The sequence below is a fragment of the Emydura macquarii genome, unplaced genomic scaffold (assembly GCF_026122565.2).
Source record: "Emydura macquarii macquarii isolate MOO-44397 ecotype Brisbane River unplaced genomic scaffold, CSIRO-AGI_Emac_v2 contig_719, whole genome shotgun sequence".
Taxonomy (NCBI): Eukaryota; Metazoa; Chordata; order Testudines; family Chelidae; genus Emydura; species Emydura macquarii.
Window position 1 is genome coordinate 894,341 of NW_027130856.1, and position 22,542 is coordinate 916,882.

The 22,542-nt window shown below is 39.9% G+C and overlaps 1 protein-coding gene across 3 annotated transcripts in view; it reads left to right on the forward strand.

Moving 5' to 3' along the window:
• The window catches only part of WAC (WW domain containing adaptor with coiled-coil), a 106,886-nt gene that overhangs the window by 78,699 nt on the left and 5,645 nt on the right, over positions 1 to 22,542 (forward strand). For 2 of the 3 annotated variants that reach the window (XM_067542562.1, XM_067542560.1), the window contains exons 8-12: positions 8,637 to 8,876; positions 14,000 to 14,122; positions 15,346 to 15,494; positions 19,743 to 19,861; positions 21,796 to 21,982. In XM_067542562.1, coding sequence (XP_067398663.1) covers positions 8,637 to 8,876; positions 14,000 to 14,122; positions 15,346 to 15,494; positions 19,743 to 19,861; positions 21,796 to 21,982 — 818 coding nt within the window. Of the gene's footprint in view, positions 1 to 8,636; positions 8,877 to 13,999; positions 14,123 to 15,345; positions 15,495 to 19,742; positions 19,866 to 21,795; positions 21,983 to 22,542 lie in introns of all 3 variants that reach the window. The other variant, XM_067542561.1, reaches the window with a different exon arrangement.

Below are 22,542 nucleotides of genomic sequence, written 5' to 3' on the forward strand. Positions count from 1 at the left end.
TATGGACAACAGGGTGGAGTATACTCCTCTCCCCTGTGCCAGGAAGCCTTCAGACTATGGAATTTTTACATCACTTAATCAATTCACCTGGAGGCATCCTCCCTTCCTGGAGCTCAGAACGAGTTGATGGACCGCCTCAGCAGTTCCTTTCTCAGTCATGAGTGGTCCATTTGCCCGTATGTGTTGAGCAACATCTTCCAACAGTGAGGAGTTCCCAGCATAGACTTGTTCGCAACAAGGCTCAACAGGAAGTGCCCGCAGTTCTGCTCCTTCCAGACTCATAGTCTGGGATCAGTTGCGCACATGTTTCTCATCCTCTGGATCAGTCAGTTGTTCTGTGCATTCCTGACTACCCCTCTTGTTCACAAGGTTCAGCTGAAGATCAGGAAGGGAGGATCGATCCTCCATGATTCTGGTAACCCCAGCCTGGCAATGTCAACACTGGTAGACCATACTTCTAGTTCTGAACCTGATCACCAAGGATCACAATAACCTTCAGCATCCCAACCTCAAGTCTCTTCACCTCATGGCATGGAAGCCATGGTTGTACCCTTTGGAACTAGCATGCTTGGAACCAGTTAGAGTGAGCTCCTTGGCAACTGAAAACCTTCCATGAAGGCCACTCACCTAGCTAAGTGGAAGAGATTTTCGATTTGGACAATTCAGAAGGGCATCCCACCTATCCTGTCTTCAATACCCTCTTTTGGACTATGTTATACCTGAAACAACAGGGTCTGTCCGTGTCGTCAGTTAAGACCCACTTGGCCAACATCTCGGCTTTTCACCTGCGGATTGCAGGCTGATCTTTCTTTGATGGTTGGTTAGGGAAAGACTGTGTTTCAGAGTCAAAACTTGACGTACATGTGGGTAGTTTCACTTTACAAAAAGCCATGTTTTTGCATCACTCCTCTAGATAGCAGTGTTTCTGAAGATAACATTAAGTTGGCAGCGGTGAAGAGGGATCAGTTGATCAAATTCTCAGCAGACCTGAGGACTTAAAGCTATTCTGGACATGTTCTGTCAATCCAAATTTGGATCATTTCAACTCTGTGTTCTCATGCTACTGATTTAAAGGATTTTATGTAGTTCTGAAGACACAATTGAACTCTAGCAAGTGGCTAGAGAACTGATAACTAGTCACAAAGAAATTGTATCAGGGAATCTTAGTTTCTGCTGTTGGATGAATATTGAGAATAATTAACAGCATAAGTATATAGGCTGCTAAATGAGGTGTATTTTTTGACTATGTTATGCAACCAGATTGCTAATCTTATTGCAAAAGAATTTTAGACTCATGGACTTGAAGGTCAGAGGGGGACCATTATGATCATCTAGTCTGACCTAGACAACACAGACCACAGAACCTCATCCACCTACTCCTGTAATAGACCCCTAACCTATGACTGAGTTATTAAAGTCCTCAGATCATGGTTTAAAGACTTCAAGATACAGAAAATCCACCAGCAAGTGACCCGTGATCCAGGCTGCTGAGGGAGGTGAAAAACCCCTAGGGCCTCTGCCAATCTGCCTTGGGGGAAAATTCCTTCCTGACCCCAAATATAGCAATCAGCTAAACCATGAGCATGTGGGCAATACTCATCAGCCAGACACCCAGGAAGTAATTCTCTCTAGTAACTCAGAACCCACCCCATCTAACATTTCATCACAGGCCATTGGGCATATTTACCACCAGTAGTCAAAGATCAGTTAATTGCCAAATTAGACTGTCCCCATCATACCATCCCCTCCATAAGCTTATCAAGCTCAGTCTTGAAGCCAACTAGGTTTTTTGCCCCCACTGCTCTTCTTGGAAGTTTGTTCCAAAACTTCACTCCTCTAATGGTTAGAAACCTTCATCTAATTTCAAGTTCCTGATGGCCAGTTTATATATATTATTTTCAACTTCTCTGATAACTGCTTCTGTGGAATCCATGTCATTTGAGTATCCCAGGTTTTTCTTCAGATATATTCTTGCTGAGAGATGGAGAACTTGAGAGATGGAGAACTTCTTTTGGAAGAGACGTACTCAGGGTATAATCTTAGAGCAATATTTTAAATTTTGCATTCTAGGGAACTTCTATCAAATGTATCTAGTTAAACCGGTAAGTCTTTAAATTCATAAACAAATTGTGTGTCTTGACTGTGATATTACTAGTACTAAACATGCTGCAAAATAAGGGGAAATTTTGGTTCTTTGTGCTCTATGTATGTGTATATAATTTTATTTAAATATTATAAAGCATGCTCCCCTCTAGTGGTGAGTCCAGTTACTTCACTATACAGCAGTAATGCAAGAAAGAAAGATCTTAAAAAGTGAATAATTTAAAAAAAATTATACATAAAACAGGAAATACATGATCTCATAGATGATTGTATGGAATAAGGGTTTATCATTAAGAGTTTAGGATGGTTGTGTAAACCAGAGTGGAGTGATTTAAATAAAGACAATAAAAGTCACTGATTTAAATCAGGCTGAGGTTTTGTAAAACTGTGTAAATTTGTGCTCTTGTAACTTCTAGATTAAAATTCGGTGCATTAAATTATAAATACTGTTTTTTAAAATGTTACTGTAGTAGGTATCTCTTTTTAATGAAAAAACCCTGCTCTGATCAAAAGACTAATATTACAAAGTAAGGCTTGAAGGCAGAATTGTTAGACAGGTACATAACTTCATTGATATAACTATTCACGTTGATTTGGAATTTCTCATGTACTTAATGTTAAGCATGCCTGCGGCATCAGGGGCTAAAATTGTTTAATTTTTCTCATAAGTGGTATAAAATCTGTCACTTCACAGCAGAACTACTCCAGGATTAACAATGGAAAATTATTTAGACTTTCAATACATTAGCAAAGTTAATGTGAATTTTTATATACAGGCCACATTTTAAAAAAAAAAAGGGGGGGTGGGGGGGGTGTTAAGATTTTAAGCCCATCTTAGGCACCTAGCAGTGGGAGTTTCAAAAGTGCCATAGTGACTTAGGAGCACAACTTCCATTTACTTCACACTGCAAACTCTGATGGAGGAGCATAGCCTGGTCAAAGAATTTCAGCTTTTTTGCCTTGTGGGTATCAGAAGGTGATTCCAGTTGAAAATATAGCTATGTTGCTTATCAATCTTGGTTTTGAATTTCTGTTGTTCTGTAAGTAAGCATGTTAATGAGGTTCTAGATTTGCCTTTTCAAGTATGCATGAGCATTTTATGCATCACTCTTCACAGTAGAAAAGAAAATATGTAAAATTTGAACCTGTACTAAAAATTATTAAAGAAGTAGGTATTAAACATTCATCATAGCAATTCAAGATTATAAAATAGGGGAAAAAATAAAGAACTGGCAACATGTAAATAAAAAGATAAATTTCTAATTAAAATCAGTTTAAAGTAATTTTCATTATAAATGAGTTTGAGTATTTTTATCCATGAATTTTATCCACCCTGTCAGAAATGAGCTACAGCAGTTCTAGTACTAGTAAAGGGTGCCATATGTATACCACCGGAAACGTTCAGAAAGAGGAACTACACAAAAATGAGGAAGCTAGTTAGACGGAAGTTAAAAAGTACAGTTGCCAAAGTAAAATGACAGCAAGCTGCAGGGAAATTTTTAGAAAACACCAAAGTAGAGGCTCAATTGAAATATATAACCCAAATTAAAAAATATAGAGGACCAAAAAAGGGCCACTATGGCTCAACAGCAAAGTAAAAGAAGTAGTAAGAGGCAAAAAGGCATCCTTTTAAAAAAATTAAGTTAAATCCTACTGAAGAAAATAGAAAGATACGTTAACACTGGCAAGTCAAGTGTAAAAGTATAATTAGGCATGCCAAAAAAGAATTTGAAGAGCAGCTAGCAAAAGACAGAAAAGCTAATAGCAAAATTTTTAAATACATCAGAAGCAGGAAGTCTGCCACACAGTCAGTGAGGCCACTGGACAATAGAAGTGCTAAAGAAGCATTCAAGGTAGATGCAGCCATTGTGGAGAAGCTAAATAAATCCTTTGCATCAATCTTCACTACAGAGGAGTGGGAGATTCCCTCACCTGAGCCATTCTTTTCAGGTGACAGATCTGAGGAACTGTCTTAGATTGAGGTGTCAGTAGAGGTGGTTTTGGAACAAAATGATAAATTAAACAATTATGTCACCATCAGAATGATGGTATTGAGCCAAGAGTTCTGAAGGAACTAAAATATGAAATTGTACAGTTACTAAGTATGGTATAAAGTTCTAGAGTTCTAGCCGTGTTAGTCTGTATACAGCAAAAACAACGAGAGTCCTGTAGCACTTTAAAGACTAACATTTAATTTCTGCATAAGCTTTCTTATGCCTGCAGAAATTAAATTTGTTAGTCTTTAAAGTGCTACAGGACTCTCCTTGTTTTTGTTTGTTTTTTTGTTTTTGTTTTTTTTAAAGTATGGTATGTAACTTATTTTTTAGATCCGTTTCTGTGCCAGATGACTGGAGGATAGCTATTGTAAGCACCATTTTTTTAAAAAGGCTTTTGAAGCTGTCTTGATGATTGAAGGCAGTAAGCCTAACGAGTACCAGGCAACTTGATTGAAACTGTAGTGAGGAACAGAAGTATTGGACAGATAGATAAATGAACACAAATCATTGTGGAATGATCAAGATGGCTTTTGTAAAGGGAAATTATGCCTCACCAATCTATTAGAATGAGGGGATAAACAAATGTGTACAAGGATGATCCAGTGAATATAGTGTACATGGACTTTCAGAAAGCCTTTGACAAGATCCTTCACCAAAGGCTTTTAAGCAAAGTAAGCAGTTATAGGATAAGAAGGAAGATCCTCTCATGGATCAGTAACTGGATAAAAGACAGGAAATAAAGGGTTGCAATAATTGGTGTGTTTTCACAGTGGAGAAAGGCAAATAGTGCTGTCTCCTAGGGATCTGTACTGGGACCACTGCTGTTCAACATATTTCATAAATGATCTGGAAAAAGGGGTAAAACAATCAGGTGGCAACATTAGCAGATGATACAAAATTACTTAAGTCCAAAGCAGACTGGGAAAAGTTACAAAGGGAACTCACAAAATTAGGTGGGCAACAAAATAGCTGATGAAATTCATTATTGATGAGTGCAAAGCAATGCATATTGGAAAACATGATCCGAACTATACATGCATACAAAAGATGGGATCTAAATTAGCTGTTACCACTCAAGAAAGAGTCATTGTGGATAGTTGTCTGAAAATTTCCATTCCATGTGCAGCCGTAAAAAAAAAAAAAAAACAAAAAAAAAACTAACAATATTAGGAATGGGATAGATAATAAGACCGACAATATCATAATGCCACTATATAAATCCATGGTACACCCACACCTTAAATACTGCATGTAGGTTGGTTGTGCCATCTCAAAAAGATATATTAGAATTGGAAAAAGTACAGAGAAGGGCAACAAAAATGGTTAAAGGTATGGAACAGCTTCCATATGAGGAAAGATTAAAAAACTCAGACTGTTCATCTTGGAAAAGAGACGACTAAGGGGGATAAGATAGAGGTGTATAAAATTATGAAGGGCATAAAGAAAGTGAATAAGGAAGTGTTGTTTACTCCTTCACATAACATAAGAACCTGGGGTCACCCAATGAAATAATAAAACAAACAAAAGGAAGTACTTCACACACCATACAGTAGGTATGGAAGTCGTTGCCAGGGGATGCTGTGAAGGCCAAAACTATAGCAGGGTTCACAAAAGAATTAGATAAGTTCATGGAGGATAGATCCATCAGTGGCTATTAGCCAAGATGGTCAGGGATATGCAACCTCATGCTCTGGGTCTCCCTAACCTCTGACTGCCAGAAGCTGGGGTTCACTCAATGGTTACCTGTTCATTCCCTCTGAAGCACCTGGAATTGGCCTCCCTTGGAAGACAGGATACTGGGCAAGATGGACCATTTGTCTGACCCAGTTCTTATGTTCTTAAGTTCTCTTCACAGAACAGGTATGATAAGTCAGCAGCAATAATTAACATAAACTAAAATAATATTTAATTATAAAAGTGTAATTTTGAGTACATATTTTTCTTTCTGTTCAGTATTTAAGATAGGTTGTTTAGCTTTTAAGTATAGCTTATAGATATATAAAGTTTTTATAATATGTACTATATTTAGAATAGTGTCTGAGATATTAGTCAAGCAATGGTTCCATTGACTTCCATTTTTGACTGAAAGACCCAATAAGATTGTATGAATTATTGTAATTCCAAATGAGTTCAAATAAACCAAAATATCTATACAGGTTTCCTGGAATTCAGAAACTTTGTACGTTTCATTGAATAGTGTTGAATTGTGGTTTTAAGAGCAAACAATTGAAACTACACTTAAAAAATCTAAACATTGCTTGAAACTGGTCCTGGCAGTTGAATTATTGCTTTTTTCCCCCTTGGACTATCATTGGGTATCTTCTTTTAAAGATCTCAGAACAGTGAGTAGTAGTTTGTGTATAACCACCAATACAGTGCATGGTGCTTAACTTTGCTTTGTCTGTTGCAACTAACTTTGGATGGCTTCTTTGTATGATATTTTTGCGGTTTTAGTCATGTACCTTTACAAAAATGTAAAGTTATTTGCTATAGTAGGGTTCTTCTTTGGCACATGTCTGTCCTGCAATTTTTTTTTTGTGAACTCTGAAGTTTTATGCATAGTATTTGAGTAAAACCTGTAGTAATGACTTGCTGTTTACATGGGGAAGGGAGTAATAAATGATCAGCTATGCTGTGCACCTGTCATTAGGTGGCTATATAATATTTCTGTGACCACTCTTTCCTCCGCTTTTGATGTCCATTTGTTGCATTATGTATGAAAATACATGGCAAACTTTTCTGGGCAATGACATTGGGGAAAGTACCTCTTATGCTGTATAGATCTCAAACTTATAAGAACTGTAACATCATGGTTTTCTTTGGTTGCAAAGGTAGAGGGCAGTGGATAAGAAGGTTCTTTTCCCTGTTCTCCAGGTTATAACCACTGTTATATGTAACATGTTAAAACCACTGTTCCTAGATGAACTAGATTGGACTTATTTTTGAACCCTGTTAACACTGCTTGTTAATCAACTGAGTAACTAAAGTCTCCCTTTGCTATCCTGGGCCTTAGCTGTACTGTATTCAAAATATTCTCAGACTCCATGGGTGCTAGAGACCAAGGCTAGAAGTCAAACCTGGTACTTCCTGCATTGTAGTGTAGAATTCTACTACATGACTGTAAGAGCACATTGAGTTCTTAAGTGACCTGTAAAAATGAACTCTTTCCGCTCAACTCAACCACAGGAAGACCGAACTTCACTCTAATCAATATAGTTTCTCAAATTCAGTTGCAATTAGACTGAAAAATTATCAGGACTTCACTGTCCCCTTCCAAAAAGCAACAAATCCAAAAATATATCCAATGAACTGTAGGCCTGCAAGAATGATCATATTATAGTAGTTCAGTATTTCATAATAAGTAACTGTTTAACTCAGTAGTTCTATTACAGAGTTTCATTAAAAGATTTAGAAGCTTCAGTTGATTAAATTTTGCTATGCAAAATAAGTTCTTCAAAGAATTTAGATTTAATGTTTTCCCCACTCATATTTGATTTACTGTCAAATTTGAGCTAAAGAAGGAACTGAACTAAGATTAACTGAATTGGACTGCTCGTTTCCTAAACAAAGAAATCCATTGCCACAGACTCTAATTTGAGTTCAAGAGTTTAGTAGGATTCCAAAACAGAGCGACATCTATTTGGGTAATAAGTATTGACACTTGGGTAAAATTAAATAAAAAAATATAAAGGATGTAAGTTCTGATGATGCCTCATGACATAAACCAAACTCTAAATAGAAATAGAGAAGAAACTTTCTCTGTTGGTAGATTGTTCTATAACTACCTTTTAGGAGGATTCTGACAGCTTTTTCTGACACATCTGGTGTACTGCTCACTGTCAGACAGGATACTACACTATATGAACTGTTGTTCTTATCCCATTTGGCATCTGTGTATCTGTGTATTTTTAGCTGCTTGTATTCTGGTCTGTAGTTATGGTCTTGGTTTGACAAGTCATCCCACCTTTTTGCCAAATCCATGGAGTTCTTAGGCGTGTTTGTATAATATACCTATGCTTTCTAAAATAAAATGTCCTGTAGTCACGGGCAGACCTACAATAAACTGGAGTAGGTACACAATGGAAAAAAAATTAACAAGAAAAATTTCAGCTGCCGTTTCGTAGCAATAAAGATAAAACATCTTGCTGCATGAAAAGTCCTCTCAGTGTGTCTTGGTCGTACCACTGGCAACTTTCACTATAATTCTTTCAAGTAAGACATTGGAAGCCATTATAATAATGGAATTCATGGTAAGGTATTTTATTCTGTTATACCTAAAACATTGCAGGTTCAAAAAAAAGATTTCTATTCCTTTTTTATATTAAGCTGCAGTAAAATAAGTCCCAGTAACAGGATGTCATAAGGTCTTTCAGTTTCCAGGATACACACTTGTATGTTCACTATTCCTTGTGTGAGGCAATAAGTTAGAAGCTAATTCTTCATATTTAATGTGAGTAGTGCATATTGGTGAGAATCTGTAATAAAAGACTTTATTGGGAAGGAAAAACTGTAAATTAATGTTTGTCTTCTATTCAGAATCTGCATCTGTGGACAAGTCTGTATCCCATTCTTGCACAACTCCTTCCACATCTTCTGCTTCTGGACTGAATCCAGCTTCTGCACCTGCTATTTCTACAGTCCCTGTCTCACCTGTCCCACAATCACCAGTTCCTCCATTACTTCAGGATCCGAATCTCCTTCGACAGCTGCTACCTGCTCTTCAAGCTACCCTGCAGCTTAATAATTCTAGTGTAGATATATCCAAAATAAATGAAGGTAAGACTTCTACAAAAATGTAATGTAATTTTACTTTATAACAAATCCAATGTGTAACAGAATATAAAACCATCATAGCTGCGGTCCTACTTAAAATAACAGAAGTAAAGTAGTGCTAAATAAATCAATAATACCTGGGTAAACTTCCTTGTGCTGTTTAGGTTTCTAATTTAACTTTTAAACTTGCCATATAAATTACTATATAAAATATAATATATAAATGCTTAATTAGCAAATTAGCAAAATAATTTATGTGCACAAGTAGTCTCATTGGGATTGGGGTCTTTGTTGGTTTTTGTGTTCTTCTGTCTGGGACATGTATCTGGCTGTCAGTATGGAAAGGGTAGGCTGCATGACCTTGCTAAATTAAAGACTTCTTTTAATACTGTCCTATGGATGCGCCACTTCAGGTGTACATGTGTCCCATATTCGTTTGATTGGAGATTTTTTGTAGTAGTGCTTGTTCAGCCTGCTGGTGTGCTCCAGATATCTTTGTGCCCTATGCCAAGCATATATAGAGCTGTGCAGGAGAACCACCCTCAATTCTTTTTCAGTGGCCTGAGTTGGAGCCTTAAGCATGCTCACTCTGTTTTTCTTGGTGTTCACCTTTGCTGTAGCTTAGTATAATTAGTTTAGTTCAGTTCAGTTAGCTAGTTGTCACTGTTAGTTGTGACCCTTTCCACTGTTGGGGGTTTTTCCATTAAACACCCCATCTCTTACTCACCCCCTTTTTTTTGAGAGAGAGAGAGAGAGAGAGAGAGAGAGAGAGAGAGAGAGAGGACTTCCTTAAGGATTATCATTGGTTGTTATGCCAGTTTCCTGCACTTCTTGCCAGAAGTTCAGCCCGATGAGAAACAGTCATTCTCTTTTTGAGAGAGAGAGGCCTTCCTTACGTGCCAGGTTTCTGCACTTCTTGCCGGAAGTTCATCCTAATGAAAAAGAGTCCCTCTCTGTGCCTCTGCTGTTTAGGGGATACCCCCATGCCATCCATGCATAAGAGCTGTATTTTTATGAGCAGATCCAGAAAGAACAGAGAAAATAATCCCCATTGCTAACGGGTACCGAGCACTTGTTGGTGCTGATATCTACTGGGTCACTGAGACCCTGTCTTTCTCCAGTGCATTCTCTCTCCACTACCTGCTGCACAGAGTAGACAACGACTTGTATCTTTGTTATCTGCACAACTGCTGGAGTATGCAGTGGATTCCTCTTGATTCCCAGATCTCTGTCCAGAGATCTCCTATCTGCCATGGAGAGGACATCTTCCCAGTCACCTACCCTGAGAGGAAAGTGCATGGGGAGAAACAACCTCAGTGCATTCCTCATTTCTGTGATCAACATTGGATGCTCTCTCCTCAACTGTATGGTTCCCCTTCAGTGGCCGTATTGGGACCCTGGGCTCTCTATCACCAGCACTTCTCAAGACCTCCTCTCTACTCCCCTCAGGAGCAGAAAGAGAGAGGGAGATTCTCCTTTTCCATCTCTCCCTCCGCAGCCTCAGAAAGAAACATTTGAAAATAAGAGGAAGTAGCTGACGAAGAGGTGACTCCTTCCCCCCATGCAAATATTTCTTCATCACCAGATGAGACTGTAATGGATCCACCACCTTCTTTGATGGATGATTTTAGACAGTTTCAGTAGCTGATGAAATGTGTTGCAGACTCATTCCAGATTCCTCTAGAGAAGGTCCAAAAGTAGCAAAATAAACTTTTGGACATCTTACATTCTACAGTCCCTGCACTAATTGCATTACCAGTCAATGAAGTTCTTTTGGAATCTGCTAAAACTATCTGCCAGACCCCTGCTGCTATAGCAAAACCTACATATAAATAGGCAGACAAAATATTATTTGCTAGCCAAAAATTGTGTTCTCCCACCCACCACCAAATTCTTTAGTCATGGAGGCTGGCAGTTAATGTTATTACCCAGCTATCATCCTCAACTAAGCATCAGTTTTGATGGTCTAGTTGAGGGTCCACAACATCCTTACTTTGAGACTCTGCACCTGCATAATGTCCCTAATCCACAGGGTAGGACTTCAGCTCAACACTGAACAGTCAATTTTGGCCTCCGTACAACAAATAGACTTCATAGGGGCTTATCTGGATGCCATCACAGCTAGAACTTACTTTCTTGTGGACAGGTTTACAACTTTAATTTCCAATATTGAAATAAGCCCCCAGACATCAGCAAGAAATTGTCTCCAAGTGCTGGGTCACATGGTAGCCTGTTACCTTTCTGACACAACATACCAGGTTACATCTTTGCTGCTTCCAAAGATTTAACCAAGATGGAGCCTCGCTGAACAGCTCTTGGGAGGTGGGAGGGAGCCTCCCCTGCTTGCTGCCAGGCTCCCCTGCTGGCCCGCAGAGAAGCCCCCCGAACAGCTGATTGGTGGCCGGTAGGGGAGCCTCTGCAGAACAACAGAGCTGTTCAGCGAGGCTCCCCTGTTTGCCACCAGTCAGCTAATCTGCTGGGCTTCCCTGACGGCCAGCGGGGGAGCCAGGCAAACAGCTGATTGGCAGCCAACAGGGGAGTCCCTCCTTTTCCCCCCAAGAGCTGTTCAGCAGGATTCTCCTGCTGGCCACCAGTCAGCTGCTCCGCTAGGCTTCCCCTGCCGGCCAGAGAGCCCAACAGAACAGCTGATCGGAGGACAGCTACCATCCTAATCTCAAAGGCAGGGAAGCAGCCTCAAAGGCTATGAGCTGCAGAGAGCTGCTTCCCTGCCTTTGAGATCCACATCCACTCCACTATCTGCCAAAAAATGATCTGCAGATATCTGCATCCATATCCATGGATATAAATCAGATATCTGTGGATTTGCAGGGCTCTACTTGGGGGTTCCCAAAAGTGGACGACTCTAGGATGCTTTTCTCATTTCTTGGGCCTTTTTTATGCATATCCTCCAATGCAGCTGATCTTGTTCAAGATCAAATATGACACAGCTAGTGCCATGTTAGTTGTTCCCGCCTGGCCGAGAATTCTGGTACCCTTAGTTGATTTGTCTTGCTTCTTGTGCGGTTTTGAGTGTTCCGTTCATTCCTCACCTACTGTTTCAGAATTCCGGATGGATTCTCCATCCCATCCTGGGAATTCATCTCAGAGCTTGGTTACTCAGTGGTTCTCAGGGATAGAGACTTCCTTTTCTGCAGAAGTACAACAGAAGCAAACAGAAGGAAGATATCTTCATGAAACACTTTCAGAAATGGAAGAAATGGAAAATGGTATACCCAGTGACCGTTTTCACCCATTCACTCTTTCCTCTCCACTATCCTTGACTGCATGTGGGAATTGAAAAAGTCTGGTCTCTGCAAGAGTTCCATCCAGGTTCACATAGTAGCTATAATAGCCTTTCATTCTTCTGTTGAGGGATTATCAGTGTTTGCTCACCCCATGGCAGCAAGATTCATCAAAGGACTGACTAACCTTTTTCCACAGATTAGAGAGCCCATCCCTGTCCCTAATTGTCTCATTAAACTTCATTCTGAGCCGTTGGCTACCTGTTCCCTTCACCTGTATCCCTGAAAACAGCTTTCTTCATAGCCATCACTGATTCCTGAAGAGTCTAGGAAATGGGGAGTTTAATGGCAGACCCTCACTTTACAGTATTCTGAGAGAAAGTTTCATTACACCCATATCCTAAGTTTCAATCAAAGGTATCTTCTGAATTCCATATTAATCAAGTTATTCGTGTTCCAGTCTTTGCCCCAAAGTTGTACCAGACCAGGGAGGATGTTGTCACTTGAGATATCTGAAGGGCATTAGCTTTCTATCTGGATAGACCCAAACCTTTCAGAAAGTCTGTTTCTTTTGCAGACAGATCCAGAGATTCCACAGTCTCCACTTAGAGACTCCCAAGATGGATCTCTGGATGTATTATCTCTTGCTGTGAAGCTACCAACATTCAACCTTCTTTTAGGGTGCTTGCCCATTCTACAAGTCTATTTCTGTGATATTATTAAAAGATGCCTCAGTGGTTGATATTGTAGAGGGGCAACCAGGTCTCCAGTGCATACTTTATTCAAACGGTATGTCTTGGTTCACGCTGTCAGATCAGGTGCTGCAGCTGATAATACAGTTCTGTCTTCAGTGTTGGACTCGACTGAGAAGCTCCTTCCAGGGATACTGCTCAGGAGTCACCGGACATGAGGCACCTATAGGGACACTACTGAAAGGAGAGATTACTTGTGCAATAACTGGAGTTATTCGAACTGTGTCCCTCTATGGATCCTCCATTACCCGCCGGCCTTCCGTTCTGCTTCAGTGTTTCATGTCATGGGACTTTATGATAGAGAAAGAACTGATGGCAGTTCACCCATACAGCTCTATATATACTTGGTATATGGGGCACAAGGAGGTCTCTGAGTGCATGCATTGGCTGAACAGGTGCTGCTACTGAAAACCTCTGATCAAAGGCACATGAGGCATATGTGCACCTGAGTGGATTACCTATGGGGCAAACATCTGCACAAGGTGAGTAACCTCTTTCTCTTACCTTTTCTTGTTACTGGTGCTAGCTAGTTCAGCTGATGCTCCTTCAATCTTCTGCAGTTCATCCTCACATTTTAATATGTAGTTACATCACTGTTCATGTGTGCTAATGTTTCTAATGATTCTTAAAGCTCATTGAACTACTAGATTTTTTATTAATGAAACAGAATCTTCTCTGGCTTTGTAGAACGAAGACAGGAAGTGAGCTGTAGAGCATTTGCAGGTTTTCAGGGACCAATGACACTTTTTGCATTCTGGCAATGGAGATGGGAACACATTCTCCTCAGAGTTTAAAAACAGGAAAAATAACTTGAAAAACCTTCAACAGGCCCTCATTCAGTACTGTCTAGAGCAAGGCACAGTAAATGGTCATTTGATCTTTGGATTCTAACTTTAACCTTTTAAGTTAAATATTAATCATTCATTGGCAGTTAACATTTTGTGTATAGAATCCATATTACTGTCAGTGAAAATCAGTCCACTTATTCAAATGCATAAATATGAATTTTGGTGCATAATTTTAAGCACTCATACTAGACCGGTTTTTTTTGTGCTTTCCTTTACAATTTTGAACATCTTCTACATTTGAACAGAAGCTGAGAAAACACCACTAAAACTTACTTGTTTTTTAGTTCTTACAGCAGCTGTGACACAAGCCTCTCTGCAGTCTATACTCCATAAGATTCTCACTGCTGGACCATCTGCTTTCAATATTACTTCCCTGATTTCTCAAGCTGCACAGCTGTCTGCACAAGGTATTTAAAGTCTCATTTTTGCCCTCTCATGTAAAGTTGTCAGATTACACTCTACAAGGGCCAGTATAATTAAAACTCTGTCAGTGAATGACAACACTGGTAGTTAACTGTCAGCTGAAGTTGTATGTTACTCTCCCTTTGAGGGTAGGATGCTTGATACACTAGAAGTTGAGGGCTTTTCCAAACATAAAATGTGACTAAAAGCCTATGCTCAAAGAATAGTTGGATGATGAGCTATTGAATTCTAATAGGTCTCTTCTGTTTTAACTTCTCTGATTCTCTAACTTGAAAATAATGTGTGGGTAAATGGTTTAGATTGATCTGTTGCACAGAGGAAGAACAGACTATTAAGCATTAGTACCAGAGGCTGGTTACTTAATACCTGTTTCTTATGATACTACAGTATATGCGATCAGTAGAGTCACTTAACCTGGAGTCCATCAATTTAACCTTGAACCTCAGTTTAAGTGAGATTGTGAAAGAGTATTTTTCTGAGCGGGATCCTTGACTCTGGAATGTACTTCCTTACCCCTACCTCTTTGGTCTGCCAGAGTTCTGATGTTTACCTACCAGGCACAGTACAAATTCTGTTTTTGGAGGCATTTTGTGAAGGAGATGGTTTACATACAGTAGAGCTTCATAGAAGGAGTCTTGCGGTTGAGTAGTGTGTGTTTCTATGGTGTGTGTGTGTGTGTGTGGTGAGGTTTTATATTTTGTTTATTTTTTACTAACTGTTAAATTGAAATACTGGCAGCAAATGTTTTTTAATGGGATGCTGAGAGCCTTAGGTAGCTGCTACATATATTTCATTCTGCTAGATGAAGTATCTTGGGAAAGTTTTTCTGTTTAATTGGATTGAGGACTTTAAAATAAGACTTTTGAATGAGACTAAAATTCCTCTCTCCACATTTAAAGGCCTGGACTTTCAAAAGTGCTTAGCGCACTCAGTTGAAACCAGATTAAAAAGAGGTCTGCTTCTATGCAGATACCTAAATAAACGGATCAGATTTTTCAAAAGTGCTCAGCACCAAGTCACTCCTGTCGGTCTCAGGAGCTGAGTGTTTTTGAAAATCTGACAGCTTTGTAACTTCTCTTCTTTTCACTAAGTTGGATCTGTTTTTCTTTGCATTTTAAAAGTGTGTTATTTTATTATGCTTTTTGAGTTCGCTTCCACTGAGGTGGAAAAAGATGCTATAAAATACTGTTGTGATTTCTTTTTGTAGCGCAGCCATCTAATCAGTCTCCAATGTCTTTAACATCGGATGCTTCATCGCCAAGGTCATATGTTTCTCCAAGAATAAGCACGCCTCAAACCAACACAGTTCCTCTGAAACCTTTGATGAATACACCCCCTGTATCATCCCAACCAAAGGTAAGATGCTGAATGGTTTATGTGCAAGTGGTGAACAGAAAGGACTGACTGGTGATAACCTGTGATTTGAAGAAGGGATAAAGAAACCGTTAGTGTTCTGTATTACTGATACGTAATCATGTATAGAATTATAAGCATATCAGTATAAGCCACAGAAGTTTTGTCCGTACAAAATGTTGAGCAGAAAGAGCTGTTCTTGTTCACTAAAAACGTTCATGGTAGAACTGGACTTCCATTAAGAGACTGCAAAACTGTCATTATGGAGTTTTCTGTCATCTTGATGATTTCCATGTGAAATTTGTTATTCTTACAAGGGGAAAGATGTTCTTCAGTGTCATGGTTTGAACAGAACAGATATTGGAATGTTTCAGTCATCATTCAGGATTTTCCTGTTCTTTGTACCTCCCTCTTCTTCTCTTCCAATTTGATTCTTATTTTACTCAGCTGTCAAGTTGTCTGGAATAATTCATGAGCATGAGTGCCAACCTCAGTGCAGATTGTTACAAACCAGGGCACAATCTCCAAACTGGTTGTGAGTTCTGTATTTTAGATTTCTCCAGCCAAGTATCAAGTGTGAACTCCTGAAGCACTATATCAGCCTTAACATGGAGTCACAGACAGTCCCATTGGGCTCTCCAGTCTGTCTTGCCATCCAGACAAGTCTGTCTTTGTGATAGACGATACCTTACACCAAAATTACAATAATATTTAGGTTACTCCCAGTCCAAAAGGACCAGTCACTTACCCAGGTCAGTTGCACCCTAGATCTCTCACCAAAGACAAAGCTTGTAGCCAGTCCTGTAATAAACTAACTAAAGATTTATTAACTAAGAAAAAGAACTGTTGTTTACAAAGTTAAAACAGGTAAACATAGACACACAGATGATTTAGTCTTAGGTTTCCAAAAGAAAATAGAAACTGCTGCAATATGCAAGCTCTAGAAGTGTAACCCAAGCGAAGCAGCTTGAGGATCCCTTGCTTATGCTTAGAAATATTGCACTCTCCAAATTCCAAGCAGCATAGTGATACAGTTCCTTCTGGTCAGGGGTTCTGTTCCCTTCCCCCAGAGTGCAAACTGATGGGACAAGTGTTTGTGCCCATCTAATCTTCCTCGGAGGGGACAGTCAACAAAGTATCCTTTGATGTTTCACAACGGCTCATTTGGTTTCAGTGGACCTTCTTGTGTGCAGGACCAGCACTTTATTTTAATTAATGCTTCTTTCCTGTTTGGTGAGTTACACATTTACAGAGGTTTACAATGCAAACCCTCAATATGACTTTACACGATGGGACACAGATGTTATAAGTGAGATCAAGACATGCAGCGTCCTACAAGCATTTAATCAAGTCCAAACATATTCTTATAAACTTAGCATTGTTAAAACGGACGTTAGCACACATGTAAGCCAGACTAGTTTCTAGCTATGCATTTGTCAGTGTTCAGTGTGAGTCTAAGGGGCCTTAGTATGATCTGGGACCTAGTCTGCCAACATCATAAGAGCAACAAGCAGAACAGCTGCAGCTGTATTTGGCTGGCATTTGTGTCTCAGAAGGCTAAAGCAAACCCCTCCTCCCACTATCATCAGTGGTGCCTCTTGCATTAGCACTTTCTCCCAGGACCTTAATCTCTCTCCCCCTTCAACCTCCAAGAGGAATTGGCATTATCATAATGAACAAGGCTGTGTCTAAAGTGATTTCTGGAGCTATGACCAACAAAACCAGCCTATTAGTAATGGGGAGAGAAATTTGCTCATGGGAGCACACTTGTTCCCTGAGCTAGTATCTCGCTTTCTGAGCTGTGACCAGTAAAACAAGCTTGTATGAAGGGGAGAGACACTTACACATGGTGAAAGAGGCTCTTCCTGATGCAGAAGAGGAGTCTCAGATTTCGTGAAAAAGATGCTTCTAGACTACTATAAGGTTAGGGATCTCATCACTCCTTTTTTTCTGGGCTGAGAATTGCTTGAGCGGATCAGTAACCAAGAAAACCATACTTTGAACAATCAGCTCCCTCCAGTGGTCAGAGATTGGTCCTTTCCAATCTTTCTCAACCATTTTCCTGAGCCCAAAGTATCTGCCGAGATTCATCACAATAGCAAGTATTGTTCGCTCAGTTCTATAGCTCTTCTCCAGACAAGGCCTCATGATCAATTGAGACAAGTCTGCTCTCTCTCCTACCGAATACATAAAGTTTATAGGGGCATGATGGATCACCTCTTTTCACACCTTTAGTCTTGTCAGAGTGAGACTGTCAGAGTCTGCCTCATACGGGATCATATAGCAGCTTGTGTGTGATTCAGTATGCAAGGTTATGCCTCCACTCTCTTCTAGGTTGGTTAAGCCAGGATTGATTTACCTGTAAAATTTCTCTGAAAGTGCTGACTTTTCTAGTTTGGTGGGCAGACCCTCAAAACATCTGCCAGATTTCATCCACCTTCCCCTTCAAAGACTGCAGTGACAGATGCATCCCTGCTATTCTGGGATGCACATTTGGACTGCCTCCAGATAAAGGGTACACAGTCCCAAGCAGTGTCAGGTATACATAAATGCGTAGTAGAGCTCAGGGTCATTACCAGAACAAAACCATTTTGTTAATCATCCAGGCCTCTTGTGGCTTTTAGTAACAAGTCTAAAAGGCAAGCCTTTCCTCTGGGATTTTGAGTGAGTTACAGACTGCATTAAGATTTCTTATACATTAAATAAATTACCTCTTCTCTCTCAAGTTATTGCTCACTCTATTTGGGCTCAGTAAACATGTGGCTTGTTTCAGGGAGAGTCCCTATTTCTGAGATTTGTAGGGAACCTACTTAGAGTTCAGTGCATATGTGTACCAATCACTACTCCATTGTGGCAGATTCTAGATCACAAACCCCAGTTTGGCAGAGTTGTTCTGCAGTCCTCATTTAGATTAGAACTCTTGCTGCCTACTTCTTTGATAAGTTACTACTAGTCAGTCACCCACGGGAATTCATATGGACAGATGCTTGAAGAGGTTACTTAGCTTACAGTAACCAGAGTTCAAGATGCTGTTTTACATAAGGATCCCCTGATCCACCCTCCTTGCCCATTTATAGTCTTCGTCTGAATATTTTGTATTAATGAAGAAACTGAATGGCGTTGGGGCTCCTTTGCCCTCTATATTATCATTATAGAGGGCATGAGAGTAAACAATCGCAAATGCATGACACCAGCAGACACTACTGACTAAAAGATTCCAGATTTGAGTGACTGGAGTGTGCACATACTTGATACAGTGGGATAATAACAGACAAAAGCATCTCAAAGAGCTCGTTATTATAAAGTAAGTAATCTTTTTCTTTGAGATGAGCCTCTGCATATTCACAGTTGCACTACCCACCTGTCTCATTTCTTCACTGTCTGAGTTTAGGAATTTCTAAGTGAAATTTCTGGTGAAAAGAACTGAAAGGAACTCTCTGGGAGGAGGGTGGAGGGGCGCGAAAGGCAAGTGTCTCTAACAGACACTGATCTCCAAAAGATTCCTGTAGCTTGCAGTGCAGGCACCTTGGTTTCTTAAGTGTGATTGTTCAGAAGCTCATCCCAAAGAACTCTAGTTACTGTTTTTGGGATGGTCTGTAAAACAATTAATGTAATCACATCTGGGGGCCAAATTTATATGCATTTTTTATTTTGAAAATGTGAATTTTTCCATAGAGATGTCATACTTGCTGTTAACTAGTTTGTGTAAGAATATAGCTAGATTTTCAAAAAGCTGTTAAATGTCCCTATTGGAAAATGTAGAAATACGTTATTAGAAGCAAAGGCCTGACATATATTTTAAAAATGGAAGCATGGCATTCACAGTGAATAATGCCTCTTGAGAATGAAGTATAACGTAGTACAGCAGAGTTACTGTTGGAAGCAACTTTAGTGCTTTGGAGGAAATGGGTAGTTATTAAAAATTGAAAGTTTGTGCGATGTCAAATTTATTCAAAGAAATTGGTGACTATAGTGGTGGGGCATGGAGGAAAATGGCAGATGGCTATTTTTCAAGTTACATTTTAAAGAAACGCACATTGCATGAAATGAAAGGGCTGTAAATCTAGAGCCAGTAAAGAAATGGGCTTTATTTTACTTTCCTATAAAACTTAAAGTACTGGACTGGCAAGATGCCACGCAAGAGAGATCACTGATAGGATTATACCTGATAATTCCCACGTTTCTCTCTCTAGTTCATATGTTTGAGATTTACAATGCAAAGGAAATCTGACCTAGTTTTGAACATTGCAGGTTACTACTCCAGGTGTTAAGCAAGGACCAGCTTCACAGTCAGCACCTCAACAGCCAGTAATAGCTGACAAGCAGGCAGGTCATGAGCCTGCCTCTCCTCGAAGTCTTCAACGCTCAAGGCAAGTTGAAATACTTGTTTGTGTTGCCATGTTGCTATTACTTTGGATAAAACATACATTTTATTCAGTGCAACTAGTCAGCTTGGTTCCTTGAAAGCTTGCTCATGTCCATTCCATGTAGGTGTGTGTATGCCAATGTGCTGTTGCTGGAGAATTTTTCCCTCAGTGGTATCCGTAGGGCCAGCTCTAGCAACCTCTGTGTTTTTTTCCGTGGTATAAGGAGCGCTGTTGATCCTCTTGCCCTCTCAGTTCCTTTTTTACCATCTGTGACGGTGCTGGAAATGTCATTGTCTTGGCAAGCATAATACCAGTGGTTTCTTCTATAGCTTTAGTGTGTATAGTTCTGTTAGATAAGATTAGTTAATTAGACATAGTTGCAGTTTAGTCCCGCCATGGTCTTAACTCCAGGGATCGGGGACATGCCCTGGTTCCCTTTTAAATTATGTGCTTCATGCCCATTAGTGATTCTAACCAAAGTTGCTTAAAGTGCCTGGGTGAGACCCACATCCAGGATAAGTGCAGGATCTGTAGAAACTTCAGACCGCACACTAAAACGGACTGGGACATCAGGTTAATAGCACTCCTGATGGCGTTTGCTCTCACACCAGAGTCTGAGTCTGGCCGCTTGGACTCTGTGCCCAGCACATCGTTGATTCAAAAGCACGCTGCCAGTACCAAATTCATCCCGGTACCACTCACCCATCCCCCGTGCCAAAAAAGCGGCACAAGAAGCTGCATGCCGAAAGAAGGTACTCCCGGCCCCTAAGGACAGAAAGGGAGTGGAATACAAGCCGAGACCCATGCTGGGCCGCTCGTCTTCCCCAGAACTCAAGTTGATTTTGGCCCCACCCATTAGAACTCCCAGCCCTAATTGGGACCTGCCTTTAACTCCTGGGAGTGGTAAGGGTACCTGGCTCCTCACAGTGCTGTCGACACCTGAGGCTTTTCAAGCAGCCAAGGACTTGCTCTCACTACGTCTTACTCCGCACCAAGATCGTGTACTGGTGAAACTGGCTAAGAGCATGTCCAGGGGCAAAACCCATGAGGGATCTTACTGGCACCTCAAGTTCAGGATGATGATGGGGATTTCCCCAAGTAAACAGGAGTCATTCTAACCAGGATGGAGGTTAAGAGAAAAAAGTAATAGAGGAGTGTCAGCCACAGTAAGACACTGACAGCTAATATCACAGTCCAGCCAACATAATAGATGCAACTTGTTTTTTTTACAGTACCATAAGTATTCCTAATGCCCTACAAAAATACAAGAGAATTTCTTGTCCTGAAGTACTTAATTGAGTCCTGTGGTTTGTGGAAACTTGGTCTTCATCCCCAGTATCCTTATGTTGGAGTTTCTGGCCTCAAGGATTGGTTAGCTTGGGGCAGAGGCTCTTGATAACTCACCAGGCAGCCACATACTTAGTCTTGGTCTCAGTGCAAGAGACAGGTGACTCAGTACTCAGTGGTGAGCATGCGCATCAGAGCTTAAACATTTTTAGCAATAATTTTTGGTTGAATGATAATCTCTTATATTACATAGTGCTAATCATCTTGGATTGTTTTGGAGTGCTTTATAAACTTTTATATACAAGTAAAAAGTATGCATATACACACTCCACCCACTCCTGACTGCCACATCTAGGGTGGCACATGGATGTCTAAAACAACTAACAGTGAAATAGTTTAGGACAAAAAGAAAAGAATGTGTCCAGTAGAAAAGTAAGAAAAATGTAATTATCAAAACAGGACACAGACCATACTCTTGTGAAAAGTGCCATAGGATTTATTGTTCGCAAGTGGTTAGAGTATCAATTTTGATTATCTGATAATACAGCTTGTGGCTGGATGCTCTGAAGTTTGTAGGTTTAACTCATTCACTACATATTTAGAAACCCTTTGAAAGTCTGTGCTTTTTAATCTTTGTTTCCTTCTTCCAGTAGTCAGAGAAGTCCATCACCAGCTCCAAATCATACCTCCAGCAGTAGTGCATCAAATTCTGCAACTGCACCACAGAATGCATCTGTTCGGCCTACGTGTTCATTAACACCTACACTAGCAGCACACTTCAATGAAAATCTTATAAAACATGTTCAAGGCTGGCCTGCAGATCATGCAGAAAAGCAGGTGGGTACACACTCAGATTATATTGAAAATGTAAACTGTCCTGTGAATGTACAGTCTAAAATGATAAAAACACCTTGGTTTTTATTACTTTGAATGTCTGTTAGTCAGAAATACCTGCTTAATAGAGTGAATGCAAAATTACTGTCATGCAGTGATTTAGCTGTTCAAATAAAAATGTACTGTGAAGCAGATGTGGTTGTTATGAAAGCTGTTGATTTTCAAGTCCTGGGTAATGTCAAAACTCATATGTATTTGGTAGAACTATCGAGCTTGCATTTGAGCTTTGAAAATTTTTCAGAACTGTTTCTGCACACGGCTGCATTGATAATCTAGTTGTAATAGGGGGAAAACAAGGCTATAAGAGAAACCTTGATAATCTTGCACGTTTAGACCATTAGGATGCCATATGGGGATACTCAACTTTCAAACATAAAAATGTACATCTGAATTTCTGCTCTCCTCATGTTTTTCCCTTTCTATCACTTTAGTGCTCTTGTAACAGTTCAGGTATAGCTGTGAGACAAGAGTCCTTAGTCTGTTTTAAGACTAGAATCAATCTC